The sequence below is a fragment of the Podarcis bocagei genome (assembly GCF_964188305.1).
Source record: "Podarcis bocagei genome assembly, chromosome: 13".
In the NCBI taxonomy this organism is placed as follows: Eukaryota; Metazoa; Chordata; class Lepidosauria; order Squamata; family Lacertidae; genus Podarcis; species Podarcis bocagei.
In genome coordinates this window covers 43,699,558-43,717,712 of record NC_138138.1, presented here as the reverse complement: position 1 = coordinate 43,717,712, position 18,155 = coordinate 43,699,558, and the positions used below count along the sequence as shown (strand labels likewise).

The 18,155-nt window shown below is 47.6% G+C and overlaps 1 protein-coding gene across 3 annotated transcripts in view; it reads left to right on the top strand.

Annotated features, from left to right (window-relative positions):
• LOC308571924 (vomeronasal type-2 receptor 26-like) overlaps nt 1–18,155 on the top strand; it is a 98,121-nt gene that overhangs the window by 62,008 nt on the left and 17,958 nt on the right. For all 3 annotated transcript variants that reach the window (XM_081167571.1, XM_081167569.1, XM_081167570.1), the window contains one exon: nt 16,688–17,548. In XM_081167571.1, the coding sequence (XP_081023697.1) occupies nt 16,688–17,548 (861 nt within the window). The remainder of the gene's footprint in view (nt 1–16,687; nt 17,549–18,155) is intronic.

Here is an 18,155-nt window from a genome sequence, read left to right as displayed (position 1 = left end):
CTGTCTACCTACAAGATACCGCAAGTAAGATCTAAATACATTCACACCTCAATTTCACTGAATTCACGCTTTCAGAAGCAATACATGCAATGCAGCTATTCTTTGAAATTCCCCCTTCTCCGGATTTTGCAAAGCAGTTCTCCAGTCAAATAATGTGTCCAAAAATGCATAGATTAAGGTAAAGTGTGCATTAAAAATGCATGTTAGTAAAAATATCCTTAAAATGCATTGTATTCGTGAATATTGCTTTACAAAGATGTGCATGTTAGGCAAAATTTGCATAAGGTTTTGTGTTTCAGGAGAAATTTTCATGAGGCTTTAAAAAAAAATCTAATTGATGTGGTTAAATAAGAAACCTAAGAGAAATATTGACAGATCCTCCCATTCCTAACACGCACATGCACAGAGAAAGAGCAACCAATAAGGAGTTGTAAGGGTTGTGGGTCAGATTTAGCCAAAGCCCAAATCCTGAACTGGACAAATTTGGGTGGAACTAGATGAATTAGGTAGAAACAGTCTCAGATTCGGTCTGGCCCGCAGGAGTGATCTGGGGCTCTTGGGTAGGAAGAATGAGATTTGGTAGGAAGAATGAGATTTGGTAGGAAGAATGAGATTTGTCTTCACATGGCTGTAACAAAGAGTGGATTGAAGCACACAGTAAAACTAAGCAATTATATACCCTAGACTGAGCATCTGGTGAGTTGAGGTTTAAATCCTGCTAGTTGCAGGACCCTGCTTCCTCAGTGTGTTCTTTGCACGAAATGCGGAGGGAAAGTAGACTCCAGTAGTTGAACAGATAATTCAAACCTGCAGTCTGCAGGATCTACTTATCCATTATGGTCCCAGCCAGAAATGAACAGAAGAAAGAAAACAAAACTACACACAAGTAATTGTTTTATATTGAAAACCATTCTTCTCATCTTTTTTCTTTAAAAAAACAAACAAAAACCATAGCTCATATATGGCTCTTCCCCACTCATGAATAAAGAGTCTCAAGGAGTCTTCTTCTACCAAATGTTCCCAAATGGGGGCCATCAATATAGAGGAATCATCAAGTTACTGCTGCATTTCCAGTGGACGTGGATTGGAGTGGTTTCTCAAGTTAGGGAAAATACAGAAGGTTTTATAGAGAATGTACTTCCAGTGTTTTCCCAGAGTGGCATCTGCTTTGACTTCATAGAAACATTCCCAAAGCTAACATCTTCCAATGGAATCACAGACATGGTGGGGGAGGGCTTTCACGCTATCAGTGTTATTATGGGGAGCACTACCAATGTTGTGGTTGTACATGGAGAAATTCATTCCATGATGGCATTGAAAATGGTGCCCCAGGTTTTAAACTTTGAGCATATACCAATGAGGACCAAGAGTAAAATCTGGTTCCTGACAGCCCAGATGGATATCACATCATTTCCATTTCAAAGATATTGGGACATAAGTTTCCTTCATGGTTCTCTTTCCCTTGCCATTCACTCAGTGGATCTGTTAGCTTTCCAGAAGTTCCTTCAGATCAAGAACCCAACCACAGAAAAAGAAGATGGTTTTATCAAGGACTTCTGGGAAGTGTCATTTAACTGTTCATTCCCCAGTTCAGTGGCAGATAATATAGGTGGGCAAATTTGCACAGGGGAGGAGAAGATGGAGACACTCCCCGTATCTGTTTTTGAAATGAGAATGACTGCCCATAGCTACACCATCTACAATGCAGTCTATGCAGTGGCACATGCTTTGCACATCAGACATTCATCCCAATTCAAGCTCAGGGGAATGGAAGAGGGAGTAAGATGGGAGCTTCCAAATCCACAACCATGGCAGGTAATGTCTTGGTCAGATGAAAGCTGAAGGTACCTACGTATCTTTTGGTGCAAAAATGATGGTCGAGCTTTATCAACCTTCCATGAAATTAACAAGAAAGTTAATCTCATAGAATAACTTTACCATACTTCAAGCCTTTTATTTTGCCTCCACAGCAGAGATTAACAGAACTCCTCTCAGTTTGTAAAATAATTTCTTTCCATCCCTTCACAATCAAGGTAGCAGGTGCAGCGTTTTTAAAGCAAAACAAAATAAATGACCAAGTTGGGGCTAGGGTATCAAAGATTTCTTCAGAGTGTATCACATTGCATAGAATGCTGCTTTATACCATGTAGAGAAACTGGCAGCAACTCCCCAGTATTTCAGGCAAAAGCCTTTCCCAGCCCTACATGGAGCTGTTGGGGATTGAACCTGGAACCTTCTACATTTAAAGCATGAGTCACCAGTGAGCCAAAGCCCTTCCCCAGGTGCCTTACTGGAGAAGCAGAAGAGAGTATCACTGCCCCTTTCCTTGCAGTTTTGAAAATACCAGAAGCAGCAACAGGGCTGCCAACCATATTGTTGGCAGTCACGATACCTCACTCCACAATAGATACATCCATACCACAGACTTAAACCATGGGGACTGTGGTCTTTTAAAGATAGTAGAGGTCTCTTGATGGAAAAATCTTAACCTCTATTGATAAGCCTACAATGCGGAAAGTTCTTTAGTGTAACACAAAACAGTGAAAGTTAAAGTAGTGGTGCAGATGTGGCCAATATTCCATGGTTTGTGATTTTAAGTGACCTTTTGCTGTTTCTAACATTAGCTTGCACAAAGATTTCATGGGATCATAATCCTGAACCTTGGATGTATTTTCACCGTGTTGTATGATAACATAATAAGAGCATTTATATAAACCTTCTTTCTTATTTTTATTATTTAGCTCCATCAGATTCTCAGAAGTATTTCGTTTAACAACAGTGCAGGAGAAAAGGTGCGTTTTGACGCAAATGGTGAATTAATTGCTGGCTTTGACATTATAAACTGGCTCATGTTTCCAAATCAGTCCTTTCTTAGAGTCAAAATTGGGAAGATAGACTCTCTGGGCACCCAGGAAAAATCGTTCACCATTCATGAGGATGCCATTGTATGGCCCAGCCAATTTAACCAGGTGGGTTCTCTGCACTTTTCAGGGTTCATTCCTTCACCTGCCCAATGGTCAGGAAGAAGATAGTTACTCAAATGGCTGTTTCTCAGTATTCTGTAAATATAGTGAGACTTGTTCAATCTGAACTTTCATGTGCCACTTAATGTTCCTTCTGCAATTACAAGGAATCATTCATTCAGAGCGGTAGCACCAACACTCTAGAACCCACTCCTGATTAATATTAAGCATGCTCCTTCACCTTTTTTTGTTTTTTGCTAAAACCCCTTTTCATTCGTTAATCATGTGGTGGCAGGATAGGTAAGTATCAATATCTCTCCACATTGAACACTACTGTCAGCTGATTGAAGCGGGTGGTGGTGTGGTCTAAACCACTGAAACTCTTGGGCATGCCGATCAAAACATCAGCGGTTCAAATCTGTGCAACGGGTGAACTCCCATTGCTCTGTCCCAACTTCTGCCAACCTAGCAGTTTGAAAGCATACCAGTGCAAGTAGATAAATAGTTACCATTGTGGTGGGAAGGTAAACAGCATTTTTGTGCGTTCTGGCTTCCGTCAAGGTGTTACGTTGCACCAGAAGCGGTTTAGTCATGTAGGCCACATCATCATCATCATCATCATCATCATCATCATACATTAAATACATACACATTGCCCGGAAAGCTGTCTGTGGACACGCGGCGGCTCCCTCAGCCTGAAGAGAGATGAGCACCACACCCCATAGTCACCTTTGACTGGATTTAACCATCCAGGGGTCATTTACCTTTACCTTTTTATCTACACAGATACATACAGAGAGGGGGGGAGAGAGATGGAGGGGGAGAGAGAGGCGGGGGGGAGAGAGAGGGAGAGAGAGAGAACTCGCTACTTACATTCAACTTGTGGGTACAGTGGTACCTTGGCTTACAGATGCTTCAAGTTACAGACGCTTCAGTTTACAGACTCCGCTAACCCAGAAATAGTAACTCGGGTTAAGAACTTTGCTTCAGGATGAGAACAGAAATCGTGCTCCGGTGGTGCAGCGGCAGCGGGAGGCCCCATTAGCTAAAGTGGTACCTCAGCTTAAGAACAGTTTCAGGTTAAAAACGGACATCCAGAACGAATTAAGTTGACCTGAGGTACCACTGTACTGCATTCGTAATACTCTCTAGTGTTCATGCTATTACCTAAAACATTCTATCCTGATATTTATGGACAGACCCTGCCCATTTCTATATGCAATGATCATTGCAGTTCAGGTTACAGTCGAACCAAGAAGGAAGGGAAGCCATTTTGTTGCTATGATTGCTTTACATGTCCAGAAGGAAAGATTTCCAACCAGAAAGGTAAGAAAGGTTTTAAAATGTTATATATAGATGTATGTAAGCCACCTATTTCAAAGATGATTTTGACCCTCCCTAGGGTATATAAATGTTCAAGAGGGCCACTCTGGGCTACTAATGAATTTTGTTGAGTTTTATTTAATCTGAGTTTTAAATAAATAAAATGAGTTTTATTTAATCTGTATATGCTCTCAGCTCAGCTAAAGCCTTACCAAGCAAACAGAGCCCTTTCTGTTATCACAACACGCTTTCCGATCTGCTTAAACCATGAGCCAGAACTTTCTTGTCAAAATCTCTCCTCTATTTCACTGATCACCTTCATCATATCAGGTGCAGTAACAGCTGCAGTTCAGAAAGTGTAGAAACACCAATTCTAGTCTCATACCCTTCAACATTTCTCTGATCAAAATAGGGATGTCCTATACCATAATAGTAATAATAATAACTTTACTATTTATACCCCATCCATCTGACTGGGTTGCCACCCTGGGTGGCTTCTAACATATATAAAGCATGATAAAACATGAGACATTAAAAAACCCCTTCCCTATACAGAAGGCTTGGGGGGGGGGTCAGATAACTCCACACCCTACAACATTTCTCTGCTGAAGATAGGGACATCCCACCATACCCTCCAACATTTCTCCTATGAAAATAGGGACGTCCTAAGGGAAAGTGGGGCATTCTGGGATCAAATCAGAAACCAGGATGGTGTTAGGGATGTGTAAATTGATCTCTCTACACACAGAGAAGCCTTGACACTGTGATGGTTTTATGGTCCTTATTTATTGCTGTTTATACAACCCGGGTGGGAGCCCGTGTAAATCAGTCTTCCTCGGAGCTGTCAGTTGGGAGCACTGACTTCCTCTTCCGTCTAAAACACAGAAAGCGTGGGATCTTTATGACACTTTCCCTGCATTCCCAAAGTCTCCCAAGATGCCTTGAGTGCAGAGATTCATGCATCTGCTCCGCCTCTGACCCTGAACTTAACCCTTGCAATGCCTGTGAATCTGCCTGTTCTCTCTCCTGTGTCTCTTCTTCCTGCGTTCCCTCCCAGACCAAGTCCTCCTCCCCCTGCATGGGCTGGGAATACCAATAACCCCTGCTCACTCCATTGCCTCCTTCCGCTTCAGAAACTCCATCTTCAATCCCATCCTCCTGCCTCTCATACAGCTCAGTCTCACGGGTGTGCTCTGAGGGCACCCTGACAGATGGCTTCTGTAAAGCGGGGACATCCATGGAAAATATGAACACTTGGAGGGACTGTAGCCTTTAGTTGTATTCCACCAAAATACTGAAGTAGTTTATGAAGTGTGCAGCTATTTGCATTATTTCCACAAATATGACACTGAATCAGAGATGGTCAGATGTGAGGGGAGCAATGTGGCCTAGTCTACATGAGCCAACAGACACTTGCCTTTTGGGAAGAAAGGACAGAACAAGAGAGGCAATCAAAGACCACATCAGGGCCTAGTTCAGTTGGCTAAAGACAGGGCTAACTGAAGAAACAAACATCTGGTGCCTGCTGCTGGCTGGTTCAATAGGCTGGTTATTTTGCTTTGTGATCTGCTGTGTTTTCTAAATGTTGTTGACTGCTTTGAAGAGTCGAGTAAAGAAGTAGGATATAAAACAAAAGGCTGTGGAAGCATTTCCCCCTACCACCAATGAACTCCAAAAGTCTGCAGTAAACATATTCTTTGTTTTTTTTTTATTTTTAGACATGGATGACTGTTTTCAATGTCCAGAAGATCAGTACCCAAACCTTGGCCAGGTTATATGTCTTCCAAAAGACATAAGCTTCCTGTTTTACGATGAACCTCTGGGGATCAGTTTGGTCACGCTTGCTCTTTTATTGACTTTCATTACAGCTTTGGTGCTTAGGATCTTCATCAAGCACAGAGAGACTCCCATCGTGAAAGCCAACAATCGGACTCTCACCTATGCTCTCCTCCTAGCCCTCATTCTCTCCTTCCTTTGTCCTTTGCTATTCATTGGCCAGCCCACAAAAATAACCTGTCTCCTTCAACAAACTGCTTTTGGAGTCATCTTCTCAGTAGCAGTGTCTTGCATCTTAGCAAAAACAACTATAGTGGTTCTAGCTTTCATGGCTACCAAGCCAGGGTCCAGAATGAGGAGATGGGTGGGAAAACAACAGGCTACCTCCATTGTTCTTTTCTGCTCCCTGATTCAAGCCATTATTTGTAGTGTGTGGCTGGCAACGTCTCCCCCATTCCCAGATTTGGATATGCACTCTGTGACTAAAGAAATTGTTTTGGAATGTAATGAAGGGTCAGTCACCATGTTCTACAGTGTCTTGGGCTTCATGGGCTTGCTAGCCATTGTCAGCTTCACTGTGGCTTTCCTAGCTAGGAAGTTACCAGACAGTTTTAATGAAGCCAAGTTCATCACCTTCAGCATGTTGGTTTTTTGCATTGTGTGGCTATCCTTTGTTCCAACCTACCTGAGTACCAAGGGAAAGTACATGGTGACTGTGGAGATCTTTTCTATTTTGGCCTCTAGTTTTGGGTTACTGGGCTGCATCTTCTTCCCCAAATGTTATATCATTTTGCTGAGGCCAGAGTTAAACAGCAGGGGACAGCTTATTATAAGAAAGAGTTAAAGCATAAATAAGTCTATTTGATGTAGCAAATCATAACTGGACTAAATCTCCTTGAATTCATTTTTCTTCATCTCAGAATGCCTCAAGCCAACAAAACTGTTCTCTAAAGCCAGCAGAACAGCCCTGACAAATTACAGTGGTACCTCGGTTGTCGAATGTAATCCGTTCTGGAAGACCTTTGACTTCCAATACAGTAGACAACCAAGGTGTGGCTTCCAATTGCTTACAAGAGCTTCTAGCACTCAGCGGAAGCCACGTCAGACGTTAGACATCCGAGGTACATTCAATAATGGAAAAAATTACTTCTGGGTTTTCGGCATTCGAGAACTGAAACAGTCAACAACAGAGGCATTTGGGAACCAAGGTACCACAGTACCTCATGTATCCTAGACTGAGAGAGCTGACTACATATTTGGGAAACTCCATTATTTACAAGGTCTTCTATTTCTTACTTCTAACTTCACCAGTACACTACTGGTCTATTTTTATCTAATGAAAGGAAATTTAAAATTGCACTTCTGAGTATGTGACAAATACATTTTCTTCAGCAATTCCAGAGGGAATTCTTAGCACTGGATGAATAATTACATTGCTTCTTGATGATTAACAGGGCTATAATTTGAGTCTGATTTTGGGTGCTCCCAAATTGCGTCATTTTGGGAAAATAAACTACCATTTAAACAAGACAATTTTAACTCAGAAAAGAGAAAATGTGGTTTCTGCATAGAACAAACAGTTGCCTTTGTATTGAGAATGGTGGTTTTAGTGGTCTTGCTTCTGGAACTGTTTTCATACAAAGTATGTCAGGCTCACATAGCAAAATGCAGGCTTCAAGATCCACACCGTCCACTTCACATGTATCATCAGCCAGGAGAGTTCCTCATTGGTGGCATTGTTTCCCATGGTGGTTTCATCTCCTCTCCAGCAAAATTCACTGAGGAACCCCCACCAGCACTGCCTGAAGAGCTTGTGTGAGAACTAAGCCAGTCATTCATTACAGGACAGGAATGATCAAACCTAGAGATGCAGCCTCAGAATAATGACTGAGGCTGCAAACTTCAACCCATTTACCTTGAGATAACCACTTTTGATTTCAGTGGGACATATGCTGATGCAAAAATCCATAGGAATCTCTTGTGAATTAAGAGAATCCTGTTGAAGCTCCCATTTCTCAATAGGGAAATGAATATAAATGTATTGAAATGTATACATATATATGTGTGTGTGAGAGAGAGAGAGAGAGAGAGAACCCTTTTGAAAAGCCAGTTTTGATAGACTTTATCTGAACAGGAGTGTTAGTGAGAATGAATTAAAAGAACCAGTTCTGAACCTGAATGCTCATATCGTTTCATTTTCTGATCTTAGGCTAAAGTTTGTTTCACAGTGATGGTATATATTATGAAGCCTATAATTCTGTGAATTACAACAACCATCACTGCTTCATGAATAGGAAAGGGGTCATTGCAGGAGAGAGCCGTGGTGGCAGCAGGAGGCCCCATTAGCTAAAGTGGTACCTCAGGTTAAGAACAGTTTCAGGTTAAGAACAGACCTCCAGGACAAATTAAGTTATTAACCTGAGGTACCACTGTATCTCAAGGGCTGTCACCAGGAAGATTAAGTATTGTGTTGATATGTAAAATTATATATCAGTTCCTTCTGATATTGTTTACAACTCTCATTCTAGGGTGGTGCCTAAGGTATGTAAAATGATATACCGGTATATGTTTCTTCTGTTGCCATTTGCAACTCTCATTCTAGGGTGGTGCCTAAGCTTTACCAGCACATTGTGGCCTTGGCATTTGCAGTCAAGGAGATCAATGAAGACCATCACATCTTACCCAATATCACCTTGGGCTTTCACTTGTATGACAGCTATAACAATGCAAGGAGCACATATCTCGCCACACTGCTGCTTTTATCCAGGGTGGAGAAATTTGTTCCTAACTATATATGTGATGCTGAAAATAATCTGGCTGGGGTCATTGGAGGACTGGATTCTGAAATCTCTTTTTATGTGGCAACTGTTTTGGATATCTATAAGAGCCCGCAGGTAGGACACACATGTACAATACCTCTATTAGCTTGCATAGAGAAAGAGCCTGAATTAACAGCACAAGTTCAGGGAGCATCACGAGTTCAGTCTGAGGATGAAATTGGGGCAGAACCATGTATGCCACTTTGAGATCCTTGAAAAATAAAAGTGGAACAGAATTAAAATAAAATAAAATAAAATAAAATAAAATAAAATGACCTTAATAAGGGGAAAGAAAGGCTGCAATACCAAAAAAAACTGTCACACCCCCAATCTCTTAAACACACCTCAAGGACACTGATATCCCAAAGGCCACTGAATGTTTAGGGGAAAAGGGTTTTCAAATTAAACACACTCTGGAAGTATGGCAAATTGCAGATACAGTGGTACCTCAGGTTTCAAATGCTTCAGGTTATATACACTTCAGGTTACAGACTCCAGAAACCCAAAAATAGTGCTTCAGGTTAAGAACTTTGCTTCAGGATGAAAACAGAAATCGTGCTCCGGCGGTGCAGCAGCAGCAGGAGGCCCCATTAGCTAAAGTGGTGCTTCAGGTTAAGAACAGTTTCAGGTTAAGTACGGACCTCCGGAATGAATTAAGTACTTAACGCGAGTGTCAGGGGTTTAGGAGCAGAGGCACGGGCAAGGGAGGAAACAGAGAGCGAAGGGGAGGAAGCAGAAGAAAAGATGAGTGATGACGACGACCCGAGATCTCCTAGTCTTTCCAGTGAATCAGAGGATTCACAGAAAGGAGCACCAGTGGCCAGGGCAAGGGGGGAGTCAAGGGGGGCACCCCAGGAAGATAGAGCCAGAAGGGACTCAGGGGGGAGCAGCTGGAAATCGGGACCAGCGTCACCGCCAGGAAGCAGGGAAGAGGAAGGGAGCCAGGGGGGAAGCGCTGGCAGCTCGCCACAGGAGGGAGGGCATGAGTCAGGAGTGGCCACACCTCCATCGGGGAGCGAAGAAACGGTTAAGAGGAAGGTGGAAGGTTGGGCGCGCGCGCCAAGTTCAAATGCAGAGGAAGGCGGCGCAGTAAGCAGCCCCGAAAGGGAACCAGGTCCTAAAGCCCGGCGCAAGGAGGCAGGAGGGTCCGGGTCAGCGTCAGAAGAATCCCGGAAGGAAGAAGCCCCGGGGGGTAGAGGGACCCAGAGGAGGACAGTCAGGCGGAAAAGGTGGAGCAAGGCTAGGATATTAAGTTGGTGCACAAGGGGCGGAGATTCAGACGGAGCTTCGCCGATCTAGCTACTAGACGTAGAGTTTGCGCGCAGCAGCGTGAGAATGGAAACTGTAATTCAATAAAGACTTTTACTTAATGATCGCTGGCTAGCGTGATCCTCTGTGAGCTAGGATCTTCAAGCAGCTCTGACAGTAAGCTCCGTCTCCCCATTGTGGGCATCTACAGCCTCGAGGAGGGGAGAGAAACAGGTGCCTACTAGCGAGCTCACGAACGGCAGACGACATGACGGCTGAGCAGCAGATAGAGGACCTCAGAAAAGCAGTGGCACAACTGAACGCCGAGGTTCTCGCATCCAGGAAGAGAGAGGAGGAGGCAGCTGCCGCCTGCAGGGATCTCCAGGTCAGGTTAGACGTGCTGACAAAGCAGACACCCCGGCAGGAGGGAATTGGGTTGGCGAGACGGACAGGCGGGCTGGTCTCTCACTTCGATGGGAACCTGCAACAGTATCCCAACTTTAGAGCCGACGTACTGTGCGCACTGCAACTGCTGCATAAAGACTTTAGAGATGAACAAGAGAGAGTGGGGTTCATCATGTCCCATCTGCATGGGGATGCGAAAGCATGGCTACGTAATTTATGGAGAGATAAGGATCCGGCGCTCCAGAATGCGGATGCCTTTATTAAAGCGATGGATGGGTGCTTTTTATCAAGTATTGACGTGGATCTGGCACGGAAGGAGGTGCATGGGCTGAGACAAGGGAGGGCCAGCGTCAGGCAGTATCATGCCCGCTTTTTCGCCTTGGTCAGTGCCCTGGAATGGGACAGAGATTCGGCTCCTGTAAGAGACCTCTTTTGGGAGGGGCTGCACAACTCGATTAAAGATGAGATTGCGAGGGGAGAGAGACCCCGAACCACCCAGGAGGTCGTTCAGAGGGCACTGGCAGTGGGGGTGAGGCTGGAAGGACGTCCGTGGAGCAAGGACGAAGGGCGTGGAGGGCGCGAACCAGCCGGGGGCCCCTCCTTCCTTCCCAGAGAAGCAGCGCGGGCGCAATCCACGCCTCCGCCAGGAGGAGGAGCCGAACCTATGGAGGTTGGAGGTGCAAGGGCTCAGTCAGCAACCAGAGCCCTAGCACCGGCAGCGGTGAAAGCGAAGCCTCCTAGAGGGAACAGGAAGTGTTACGTCTGTGAGGAACCAGGGCATATGGCAAAAGAGTGTCCCCAGAGGCCCCACAAGCTCACTGCAGCCTCAGCAATGGTGACTGCAGCAACGCAGCAAGGAGGACCACAGCAGGGAAACGACGCAGTCTGGCTGGAGGAAGAGGCACTGGGGCCCAGCCAGACGTGTTAGTGACGCAGTCCCCAGAGATTTTACAGCCCGTGAACCCCCTCCCGCCCAAACCAGTAGTGAGGCTCACAGCATCGCTCCAGCTGCCCAATGGAATCACCATAGACGTGCCAATCACCATTGACTCAGGCAGCAATGCGGACTTTATAGGGCAGGACTTTGTCGACAGGCACGCTGTGCAGTTGCTGCCGGCCACACTGCCCCTGCAGGTTGTCACGGTGGATGGCAGGGAGCTGCTCGGGGGGCAAGTGGTGAAGCAGACGCCACCAATGGTGATGCGACTTGGGAATCACAGAGAAATCATCAGCTTCAACGTCACTCAACTATCTGACACGCCCGTTGTATTGGGCATGAGTTGGCTGGACAAGCACAGCCCAACGATGGCTTGGTACCAGAGGCAGCTGACCTTCGGCTCTTCCTTTTGTGCTGAACACTGCATTGTGCCCAGGCAGGAAGGAGAGGAAGAGGAGTCACAGCTGCTGCTAGGCACGCTGCAAGCGATTCCCCACAAGTACGCTGAATTTTTGGAAGTTTTCTGCGAGAAAGAGGCAGACAGGCTACCCCCTCACAGACCATATGACTGCAAAATTGACCTGCTGCCGGGGGCGGCGCTGCCTAAAGGGAGACTGTATTCCATGTCAGAGGACGAACTGCAAGAACTCAAGGAGTTCATTGATCATAATTTGCAGCGCGGCTTCATCCGGGAGTCCAAGGCAGTGGGGGGCAGTCCCGTATTCTTTGTTAAGAAGCGGGACACGCCCCAAAAGAGACTCGTAGTAGATTACAGGATTTTGAACAGTGTGACTAGGCCATCGGACTTCCCCATGCCCCGAATTGACGACCTCCTCGCAAAGGTACGGAAGGGCAGAGTGTTCACCAAGTTGGACCTGCGGGGGGCGTACAACCTCATTCGCATGCGGGAGGGTGATGAGTGGAAGACAGCCATGTTCACGCCACTGGGGACCTACGAATATAGAGTTATGCCTTTTGGATTGCAAAATGGCTCCCACGTTTTTCAAGCATTTATGCATCACGTGTTGGCGGGACTTCTCTACAAGACGTGCGTCTGTTTCTTAGATGACATCCTGATCTTTTCGGAGTCGCAGCAGGAGCATGACAAACACGTCAAGGAAGTGCTGAGCAGGCTAAAGCAACATAGGCTCTACGCCAAGCTGGAGAAGTGCCAATTCGACGTGACGGAGGTGGATTTTCTGGGCTACAAGCTGTCTGACAAGGGGCTCGCCATGGACAGCGCCAAGGTTCGAGCGGTGTTGGATTGGAAGAGCCCGCGCAACCGGAAGGAGGTCCAACGGTTTGTCGGCTTTGCGAACTTCTATCGCAAGTTTATCAAGGGCTTCGCGATGCAGACGGCGGCCATCACTGACACGCTTAGCTCCAAGAAAAAGAAGTTCATTTGGACAGAGCAGGCGGAGCAGTCCTTCCAGGCACTCAAGCGTCTCTTCGCGTCGGAAGAGCAGCTGCTTCATGTCAACCCCAGCAAGCCGATGAGGGTGGAGACAGACGCTTCGGACAGAGCCGTGGGGGCGGTCCTGCTGCAGAAAGACCCGCAGGGGGTGTGGCGACCGGGAGCGTTTTACTCCAGGAAGCTCAGCAAGTCCGAGCAGAACTACACCATATGGGACAGGGAGTTGCTGGCCATTCACGCAGCGTTCAAGGCGTGGAGGCACTTTCTAATCGGCGCCAAGCACACGGTGCAGGTTTGCACGGACCACAAGAATCTAGAGCACTGGCGCACGGCACAGTTCCTGAACCAGAGGCAGATACGTTGGGCTGAGTTCTTTGCGAACTTCGACTTCCGAATAGAGTATGTCCCGGGGGACACCAACATCATGGCAGACGCTCTCTCCCGTAAGCCACAGTATCTGGAGGACGCAACACCAGCGGCCGCCATGCACATCTTCGCACCGACAGTGTGGGCGTGCGCCGCGGCGACCGTGGACCTAGAGGCGGTGCGACGAGCGTTGCAGGGGGACTCCTTCGCACAAGCAAAGATGGCAGAGGTGCAAAGGGGCAAGGCAGCGGCCGACGGTTTCCAGCTAAGAGATGGATTGCTCATCCGTAAAGGGGCCATCTACGTGCCGGGAGACGAACTTCGAGCCAAGGTGCTGCAGCAGCTGCACGACGCGCCCACGGCCGGGCACTTTGGCAAGGAGAAGACGGTGGAATTAGTAGCCAGGGATTTCTGGTGGCCTGGAATGAGAGGGGAGGTCGCAGACTACGTGGCGAGGTGTGACACCTGCCAGAGGGCCAAGCCAGTGCACAAACCGCCGGCCGGACTGTTGGAACCGCTGCAAACTCCGGTCGAACCTTGGGAAAGGGTGGCCCTGGACTTTGTCACGGATCTGCCCAGCTCAAGGGACAAGACGGCAGTGCTGGTGGTGGTGGACCTGTTTTCCAAGATGGCCCATTTCATTCCGTGTGCTAAGGTGGCCACGGCGGAGCAAACCGCCAAACTGTTCATAGACCACGTGTTCAAGGTTCACGGTCTGCCACGGTCTATTCTGTCCGACCGGGGGCGGCAGTTTATCTCGAATTTCTGGCAGAAGCTGATGGGCTTCCTGAACGTCAAGATCAACCTGGCGTCGGCAAGACACCCGCAGACCAACGGGCAAGCGGAGCGGGTCAATGCCATCATGCAGCAGTACCTGAGATGTTATGCCAATCAACAGCCTGCGACGTGGGTGGATTACCTGCCGCTTGCCGAGTTCGCCTACAACAACACGAAGCACGTGTCCACGGGGGTCACGCCGTTCTTCGCCAACAACGGGAGGCACCCCAGAACCTTCCCGGGACTGGAAAGAATGGGGGAGGGGGAGCCGCAGACAGCAGATGCGTTCGCGTCGGAGCTGCAGGAAGTCCACGATCAGCTGAGGCGCCACCTGGAGCTGGCCAAGCATGCATACAAGGTACAAGCAGACAAGCACAGAAGGGTTGGAGAAGAGCTCCACGTGGGAGACTGGGTTTGGTTAGCAGCCCACGCAGTGCCGGCCAGGTCGTTGGCCAAGAAGAAACTAGGGCATAAGCAACTGGGGCCCTACCAAGTCGAAGAGCAGGTCAACCCGGTAGCTTTCAGACTGGCACTTCCGGAGGGTTCCAGAATGCATCCGGTATTCCACAGATCGGTGCTCACTCCCTACAAGGCACCGCACAGGTTCCAGGAACCCGGAACGGCGCCGAGTCCGGCCAGAGACAGAACAGGGCACGCGGGAGTGGCACAGAAGGAGCGCATCAACGAAGTCACGGAGATTTTGGACTCCAGATGGGGGGAAGAGGGGGTAGAATACTTTCTCGCCAAGGAGGGCACCCCGGCCAGTGCGAACAGCTGGGTGCCGGGCTACGCCTTAGACGAACCTCTGCTCAAAGACGAGTTTCATGCCCTCTTCCCACATAGACCTATGCCAGCAGACTTTTTCGACGACTGGCTTTTCACGCCCACGCTTTCGGCCAGCACGTTCCGGGGGTTCGACTCGGACGAGGAACCGACACGAGACGTCCGTTCCCCGGAGGGGTCACCCTCGGGATCTGCCTCAGAACCCTCGTATTGGTGGGACGATAGACCAGAGGAGCAGTGGCGCAGGAAGTGGCTGGAGGGTCCAGGACGAGCAACGCCGCCAGGAGGAAGTGAGGGAGAGACGGACATGGACATTTTCGGGGACGACCCTGGTTTCGAGCACGGCGGCACAGAGATGGAAGCGGAGGTGACTGTCGTCGACGAGAGCAGGGAGGAAGAACCGGAAGACTTCAGATGGAGGCCCGCCACGGGAAGCGACCGATATCCGACGTTCGTCCCTTTGCAACAGCAGCCCCCAGCTCCAGCACCGGAAGGAGGGGAGGGGGGAATGGGGGGCTTCGAGGGGGGGATGGATGTCAGGGGTTTAGGAGCAGAGGCACGGGCAAGGGAGGAAACAGAGAGCGAAGGGGAGGAAGCAGAAGAAAAGATGAGTGATGACGACGACCCGAGATCTCCTAGTCTTTCCAGTGAATCAGAGGATTCACAGAAAGGAGCACCAGTGGCCAGGGCAAGGGGGGAGTCAAGGGGGGCACCCCAGGAAGATAGAGCCAGAAGGGACTCAGGGGGGAGCAGCTGGAAATCGGGACCAGCGTCACCGCCAGGAAGCAGGGAAGAGGAAGGGAGCCAGGGGGGAAGCGCTGGCAGCTCGCCACAGGAGGGAGGGCATGAGTCAGGAGTGGCCACACCTCCATCGGGGAGCGAAGAAACGGTTAAGAGGAAGGTGGAAGGTTGGGCGCGCGCGCCAAGTTCAAATGCAGAGGAAGGCGGCGCAGTAAGCAGCCCCGAAAGGGAACCAGGTCCTAAAGCCCGGCGCAAGGAGGCAGGAGGGTCCGGGTCAGCGTCAGAAGAATCCCGGAAGGAAGAAGCCCCGGGGGGTAGAGGGACCCAGAGGAGGACAGTCAGGCGGAAAAGGTGGAGCAAGGCTAGGATATTAAGTTGGTGCACAAGGGGCGGAGATTCAGACGGAGCTTCGCCGATCTAGCTACTAGACGTAGAGTTTGCGCGCAGCAGCGTGAGAATGGAAACTGTAATTCAATAAAGACTTTTACTTAATGATCGCTGGCTAGCGTGATCCTCTGTGAGCTAGGATCTTCAAGCAGCTCTGACAGCGAGGTACCACTGTACAGTTCAATTCTGCAGGAGAACAGTAATAGTATTGAACAGCTGGTTCCAATTTGAAATAAATGTTCATAAGTGAAGTCTGAAAAGCCTTGAAAAGGAAAAGGCAGAAATGGAAGTTGTGGCAGTTGGGGTATGTGCATTGTGAAGACAAAAGAAGCTTCAGAGAAGGAATGTGTATCCGACCCGTGTTGCAATTCTGACATGACTATGGTAAATAATGTCTAATGCAGTGTTAGGCAATCCTCTGTTTAGGGCATGGTGTGTCCCTCCAATCAGTTTTATATATCGTACAAGACCCTGCAAGTATACATAAATTTTTGTTGTTGTTGTTGTTTTTAAAAAGGCAACAATGCCCCCCCCCCTGTCAACAGAACAAATATTTAACAAGCAGGAATGGGAGATGGTCCCAATTTTAGGCCATTTGCATGTGTATAAATGAGAAAGGAATGCAACCCCTGGTGGGTAGCAAAAGGCATATCTGACTAACAGGATTCACCACATAATGCATATGAATAGTTTGAAAGAACTCTGCAAATATTACTTTGTCTCTTCTCTTCCTCCATTGCCTCTTTAGCTCATTTATGGCTCTGCTCCGGTGATGAATGATAAAAGCCCAGGGCTTCCCTTCTACCAGATGGCAGCCTCAGAAGCCCTTCAGTATGAGGGAATTCTCTCTTTGCTTCTGCATTTCAGGTGGACGTGGATTGGAGTCATTGCAACGGACAATGAGAATGGAGAAAGATTTGTGCAAACCATTTCCCCAATGTTTACCAAGAGTGGTGTCTGTTTTGCATTCATAGAAAGAATCCCCAATTTTAGTTTTATTTCTGAAATGTATGGCATGCTACAACAAGCAGCCCATATACAAGATCAAATTTTTAGCAGCAAAGCTAACATAGTCATTGCCTCTGGAGAATCTTATTCCATGGCAACTTTTAGATGGCTTTCATACCTATCAGAACATGATGACATGACAAAGAAAGTAAAAAGTAAAGTATGGATAACAACAGCCCAGGTTGAGTTTGCTTCATTTGTCTTTCAAAGGAACTGGGATTCAAGAATATTCAATGGTGCTATATCCTTTGAAATTCACTTCAGAAACCCACCAGGATTTCATCAGTATGTTGTGCACAGAAACCCTTCCAGCACAGATGGGGACGGTTTTATCAGGGACTTCTGGCAACAAGCCTTTGAATGTGTACTCCCAGATATCACTGCAGACAAGGCAGAGGGGAATATTTGCACCGGAGAAGAGAAGCTGGAGATCCTTCCTGGATCATTTTTTGAAGTGAGCATGACAGGCCATAGCTATAGCATCCACAGCGCTGTCTATGCCATGGCCCATGCTTTACATGCCATGTCCACTTCCAGATTCAGACATAGAGGAATGGCATACGGAGGGAGAGGGAAGAATCTGAATCAACAGTCTTGGCAGGTAAAGGCTGAATATTCTCAATTGGCAAAGCCCTGTTACTTCCTGACACTTTTTGCGTTCCCAAAAGCCTATGAACGTGTTCTTTCCTCTCAGAGTTCAAACATTTGAGCAGGTGTATTAGGAAGAAGAACACAGAACTGAATTTATAATTCTGCAGACAGAGTAGGAGGTGGCACTGATATGATAGTATCCTAGATAATTCCCCACATATTGTGCTGCTGCAAATGACAGTAGGCCCTATAGAAAAGGGAAATGATATAGGTGTCCTTCCTTGAGTAGGTACTGCTCTGTGTTTGAGCAGAAAGCATTTGTATGAGGGAAGCTTTGCAGTCCAATGATATCCCATTCCATTCAAAGATTGGTTTCAGATCATCTCCGTTGCCAAATGTTTCAGCTCCGAAACGTCGAAAACCCGGAAATAAGTGTTCCGGTTTTCAAACTGGTATTGAAAGAGGCAATCGGAAGCCACGCCTTGGAAATCGAACGTTTTAGAAGTCAAAAGTCCTTCCAGAATGGATTAAATTTGAATTCCAAGGTTTGACTGTACTTTCCTATGTTTGAAGAAAAAGCATTTGTATGAGGGAAGCTTTACAGCCCAGTGAGGTGC